The 6,067-nt window shown below is 43.6% G+C and overlaps 1 protein-coding gene across 1 annotated transcript; it reads right to left on the reverse strand.

The window, feature by feature from the left end:
* Positions 1 to 553: 553 nt before the first annotated feature.
* CUNH17orf47 (chromosome unknown C17orf47 homolog) lies at positions 554 to 2,951 on the reverse strand. The gene is given in 3 exon segments (XM_012808745.2): positions 554 to 628; positions 631 to 722; positions 1,373 to 2,951. Coding segments are annotated over 3 exon segments (1,746 nt in total).
* Positions 2,952 to 6,067: the final 3,116 nt, after the last annotated feature.

Genomic DNA, 6,067 nt, shown 5'->3' on the forward strand with positions numbered 1-6,067 from the left:
TATCTCCCAGGTTGTAGGGTAGAGGCTGGAGGAGGATTCTGAGAAGCCAGAAAGACACATGAGAAGAGTCTCCAACCTGAATTAATGTAGGCTCAGCCTGTGCAAGACTGTGAAGTAGGCAGTTTGCTTTAGCAGTTTTTTGTTTTGTTTTGTTTTTTGAGATAAAACTCTCACTTTGTTGCCCTGGGTAGAGTGCCATGGCTCAAGTAATCCTCTTGCCTCAGTTTTTCTATTTTTTAATAGAGATGGGGTCTTACTTTTGCTCAGGCTGGTCTCGAATTCCTGAGCTCAAGCAATCTGGCCACCATGGCTTCCCAGAATGTTAGAATTACAGGCATGAGCCACTGCACTGGGCCTTTTTTTTTTTTTTTAAATCACATGAGAGGTAAGGTCAGCTAAGGTGAAAGGCCATGGGGCTTAAGTAGTTCTTCATTCCAGAAATGATTTCCCATTAAAAGGAGACTCTTGAAAATAAAAAAGATTCCAAGCCCCAAAGAACTGATTCTAATGGTGGAATTTAAGGCAAGATGAGAAGTTCTTCTGTTCCTTAAGGTCAAAACCCTAGCATGTATCTCCTAAAGGACCTAGATCTACAGATACATAGATTCCACCCTTTCACCTGTATTCCCACCTCCCTAGACCTCCACTATGGGCCCATAGGAGAGAAAAGCACAGACCTTTTAGCCACCAGATGACACGATTGTACATTTCCTCAGAGACATCTGAAAGTAACAGAGAGATGGTTGCTTTTCTTCTCCATGGGAAGCACACCCTCATCCTCCACTACTTGCAACTCCCTTTCTAGTTCAACACGTCTCCACCCAGAGGTGCCCCTCAACACTTGATCTCCTCCAAGAAGTCCTCCAGCCTATGCCTAAGCATCACACTCCCCCTACCTCTATCTTTTTTATACCCACTCTTCCCCTATGGATGCCTTTCCCCTCCTAGAAGTTCAAGTTCCAGCTCATAAACACCCACCTTCTCCACTCTTGTTGCAAGAGTATTTACTTGAGGTCCTTATTCTCTTTTAACAGCCCTTACCAGCCCTCATCCCAGCTCAGTTATTCATCTCCACTCTTAGGAAGCAGCTTCTGACCCTACAAAGCACTCTTTACTATCTTCCATTGAAAAGTTAAGCAGCGTTACCTGAAAGAGTCAATGCCCAAGCATTGTGATTGATGCCATTAGCTTGGTGCTGATAAGAGAAGCTGGCAGGGAAGGAATGAAGCAATAGGGCTTAAGAACGGGATTAGCTCTGCCACTGGCAAAAGGGCAGCCCTTAGGCCCAGAATGAAGAGGCCTTTCCTACCCACCCCAACATCCCATCTCACTAAATTGAAGCTGGACCTGGGCAATCTGCTTCTTCACATACCCAGGAAGAAAGCACTAAACCTTTGAATGGGTTGTTTGGAGGTATACTTGGTGGCCTGTGGCACTTCCCTTAGTGATGATGCCTGACTTGGAAAATCCTTTGGTGTTGGTGGTGGTGGTGGGCTTGCCTTCTCTCTCTGGAACATACAATCTTCACAGAAAGGTTGTGAGTCCATTTTTAAAAAGGTCAGTAAAGGGTCAAGGGGAGGAGGAGACTTAGGCTCTAAATCAGGTGTTGTTGGCTGGCTTTGGGGTGTTTCGACTTGAGGATTCAGTAAGTACCACCACGAGGAGTCAGGTTCGTACCTAGGTAAGGACCTAGGAGGCAAGGGCCGAGGAGTCAATTCCACTTCTGGATGGCTATAGGGCTTTCGTGAGGGTTCTGGATACCTGAGTGCAGGTCCTGAAGACATGTAGGTAGTTTCTGTGGGTTTTGGAGTTTGCTGTTTATAGGTGGGCTCTGAAGAGACAAACGCAGAAGATTTACGAGAGCTCTGAGACATTGATGGAGCTGTCCCACGTTGAGTTGGTTGTAGTTCTGAGATGGTGACCCTGCGGCCTATATCACTGTCTCCTCGGGTTGGGGACTTCATGTTGGACTCCACCTCTGATATTAAGAATTTAGGAGAGTATTTGGTTTCAGGATAGGCAGAATGCTTTCGTGAAGACTCAGGATCTGGCCGCACAGAAACTCGGTGTCCGCTATCCAACTCTCTAATGGTGGAGAATTTGTGGGGCAATTCTAAGTGCATATTCTTTTGCACGGCCCTGGAGTCTGGAAGAACTGAGCTGCGAGGACCCATTTCTGGCTCTTCTCTAGCTATCTTCTTCTGGAGCCCCCGAGGTTCTGCAGAGACACGGCTACTGCCATGCTCCGGGGCAGGGGGACTCCTTGAAGATCTGACCTCAGCAGTAATCCTTCGGATAGGCTCAGTTTGTACTGCCTCATCTTTAGGGTAAACTGAAATCCTACGGGGAACTCTGACCCCTTGGGGCTTCTGGACCTTGGAGGGTGGGTCCTCTTGTAAGATTTGTGATTGTGAGTTATCCTTTTGGTCTAAAAAACTCAACTGACGAAAATATTTGGCATCTAGGGCTGATGAGGCACGGTGACTGACCTCATTACGCATTTGTTTGGCTTCACTACTTTTTCGTGTTGCTTCCTCTCTGACTGGACTAACATTCCGATGCATGCTTATAGAAAAGGAAGGTGTTGTCTGAGTCTGCTGGACCTTTCGATGAGGAGAGGAATGGCGGGATCCTTCTGTTCTTGATCGGCTCTCGGTTCCCCGAGGAGTGGATGCTGGAGAGACACTGGGCCCTGGCTTGGGAGACAAAGACCGAGGAAAGTCTGATGGTGAACGGGACATGCTCTGATGTGCAGCTTCTGATCTTGATCTTCGCTGGGCAGAAGGGATTGGGGAGACTGAACCATTTTGCTGACTTGAGCCAAAAATGTACCCTTGTCCCTGATGAGGAGATGCGTCCCTAACCTCAGACCCTCTCTGTGCTGAAATCTTGGACCCAGTTTTACTTGTCTTCAATAGCTGAGAGACTATACCCTTCTGAGAAGACCCCATATTTTATCAGCTGGCTTGTATTCAGGATCCTAATGAAGCCTGAACATTTATCCTCAGTTTTAAAAGTTGTTGTTCTTGAGCTCCCACGAAAGTGGTTGTTAGTCTAAGAGTGTCTCAAATAGGCCCCTTAGCTACCTCTCTGTCTGGTGATGTCATAAAGGAAGGAGCAGTACATCCTGCTTTACAGCCACTTTGGATTCTTCAGAGAATCCCAAGCAGTATTGAAAGGAAACTGGATTTGTCTTCGGAGTTAACATCACCAAGCCTTTGGCCAAGATCTTAACAAAACCTGGATTTCCTTATATACGGGGAAGGCTTCAGATCCTCTTCTCTCCAGACTCTTAACAAATTCTCAAAGGACTCATTCTAAGAAGAAATAAGGCAAAAGACCCTGTGACGGCAAGCTACTGAAACCAATCAAGCTATGTTAGCTCCAGTTTTAATAAGGTACAATGTACAAAGTTGCCCCAATTTTGTTAAAAAATCCATTGTTTGAAAGTCAAAAAACAGACCTCTAACCTTTTCTAGTTTTCACGAATGCTCTGGTTGACCCTGGGGTAATAATCCAGGATGCTCAAATCATAAAGTCTTATGATGTTAGTTCAAGAAAGTATAGTATTTTAGAAGGCATTTGGAGTTAAAGCCATTGATTTCAATCATGAACAATTAGTTGTACACTTTGGACAAGTTACCTGACTTGCACCATTGCCAGGGACATATATATAAGTGTGTCACACAATAATGTTAGTGTCCTTTCTCATGATCCTCTGCTGTCAACTATCTAGCCAGCTGCACTCTGGTTCTCTCTTGATTTGAAAGAGTGACTTTATAATTCAGATAATCATTTTGGATGGAAAACTCTGTTATCTCCTTTTCACATGAGATGCTCTCTCTTTCTCTCTCTCAGACACAGACCCTCCTATATCCAAACACATGATTATTAGCCCTAAAGGGTTGAGGGTATAGGATGGTTGGCTTCATTTTTCTATAGTCTACATTGACCATTCTTTTCTTATCTTTTAATTTTGTATGACTTGCTTAATGTTTCAAATTAATATTAGATTACATTTTACATTTATAAGGTAAAGTTCAAGTTGTAGTTGTTTCCTTCACCTAGGAAGTGAACCACATACCCATGCATTATTCCCTTTGGATGGGAATAATGGATTCCCATAATTTGGATTATTCCCTTTGCTGAGTCTCTTCTTCCCTCCCCACTCCTTGAATTTAACTGAGTTTCTCTATCCAGTGAGCATATAGTTTTTAATCTACTAATTTCAATTTAGTATTGAGCACGTGATACTTGTTTTTCCATTACTGTGGTACTTAGGAGAGTATTCTCCAAATTCATCTAGGTTGCTATAAAAGATAGCAAATATCCACCCTTTTAATGGCTGAATAGTATTCCATGGTATACATATGCCACAGTTCATTCGTATGTTAAAGGGCATTTGGGTTGTTTTCACATCTTTGAAATTGTGAATTGGGCTGCTATAAACATTCAAGTGCAAATATCCTTGTGGTAAAATGACTATATTCTTTTGAGTAGATACCTAGTAATGGGAGTACAGGGTCAAATGGAAGATCTACTTTTAGTTTTGTTTTTTTTTTGAGACAGAGCCTCAATCTATCACCCTGGGTAGAGTGCTGTGGCATCACAGCTCACAGCAACCTCTAACTCCTGGGCTCAAGCGAGTCTACTGCCTCAGCCTCCCAAGTAGCTGGGACCACAGGTGCCTGCCACAATGCCCAGCTATTTTTTGGTTGCAGCCATCATTGTTGTTTGGTGGGCCTGGGCTGGATTAGAACCCACCACCTTAGGTGTACGTGGCTGGCACCTTAGCCACTTGAGCCATAGGCGCTGAGCCCTACTTTTAGTTCTTTGAGGATTCTCCATAGTTCTTTCCATACAGGCTGTACTAATTTGCCTTCCTACCAAGAGTGCTTGAATGTTCCCCTCTGCACCCACACCAGCATCTCTTGCTTTGGGACCTTGTGATGCGGGCCATTCTCACTGGGGTTAGGTGATATCTCAAAGTGGTTTTGATTTGCATTTCTCTGATAGAGACAAGCATTTTTCATGTTTTTTGGCCATCTGTCTGTCCTCATGAGAAAAGATTCTGTTCATGTCTCTTGCCCAGTTTTTAAATGAAGTTGCTTGCTCTTCTTAATTTGGTTGAGTTCTTTGTAGATTCTGGCAATTAGTCCTTTGTCGGATTCGTGGCATGCAAGTATCTTCTTCCACTTTGAATGTTTTCTTTTTGCTTTGTTGACTATGTGTGTCCTTAGCTGTGAAAAACTTTTTAACTTGATCAGGTCACATATATTTTTGCGTTGTTGCAAGTGGGGTCTTCTTCACAAATTCTTTCCAAAGGCTGACTTTAGAGTTTCATGTTTTAGATTTAACTCTTATCCATCATCAATTAATTTTCGTACCTTTCGTGGCAAAAGGGTAGGGTCTATGCTGTCTTTTACATGTGACTAACCAATCCTCCTAGCACCATTTATTAAACGTGGATTCTTTCCCCCACTGTATGCTTTTGTTTGCTTCATCAAAGATCAGATAGCAATATGAAGCTGGTTTCATCTCTAGATTCTCTATTCTGTTCCATAGATCTATGTCTCACTTTTTATGCCAGTATCATGCTGTTTTGATCACTAAGGTCTTGTTTTTTTTTTTGAGACAAAGCCTCAAGCTGTTCCCCTGGGTAGAATGCCGTGGCCTCACAGCTCACAGCAACCTCCAACTCGTGGGCTCAAGTGAGTCTCTTGCCTCCGCCTCCCAAGCAGCTGGGACCACAGGCACCCACCACAATGCCTGGCCATTTTTTGGTTGCAGTCATCATTGTTGTTTGGTGGGCCTGGGCTGGATTCGAACCCGTCACGTTAGGTATATGTGGCTGGCGCCTTAGCCACTTGAGCCACAGGCCCCGAGCCAATCACTAAGGCCTTGTAATATAACCTGAAGTCGGGTAACGTGATGCCTCCAGATGTGTTCTTATTTTGTGGAATTGCATTGGCTATTTGGAGGTTTTTTCTGGTTATATATGAAACATAGAACTATTTTTTCAAAATCTTCAAGGTACAACATTGAATTTTTTTTTTTTTTTTTTTTT

Source organism: Otolemur garnettii, unplaced genomic scaffold (assembly GCF_000181295.1).
Source record: "Otolemur garnettii isolate 467f Iridium unplaced genomic scaffold, OtoGar3 scaffold00094, whole genome shotgun sequence".
NCBI lineage: Eukaryota > Metazoa > Chordata > Mammalia > Primates > Galagidae > Otolemur > Otolemur garnettii.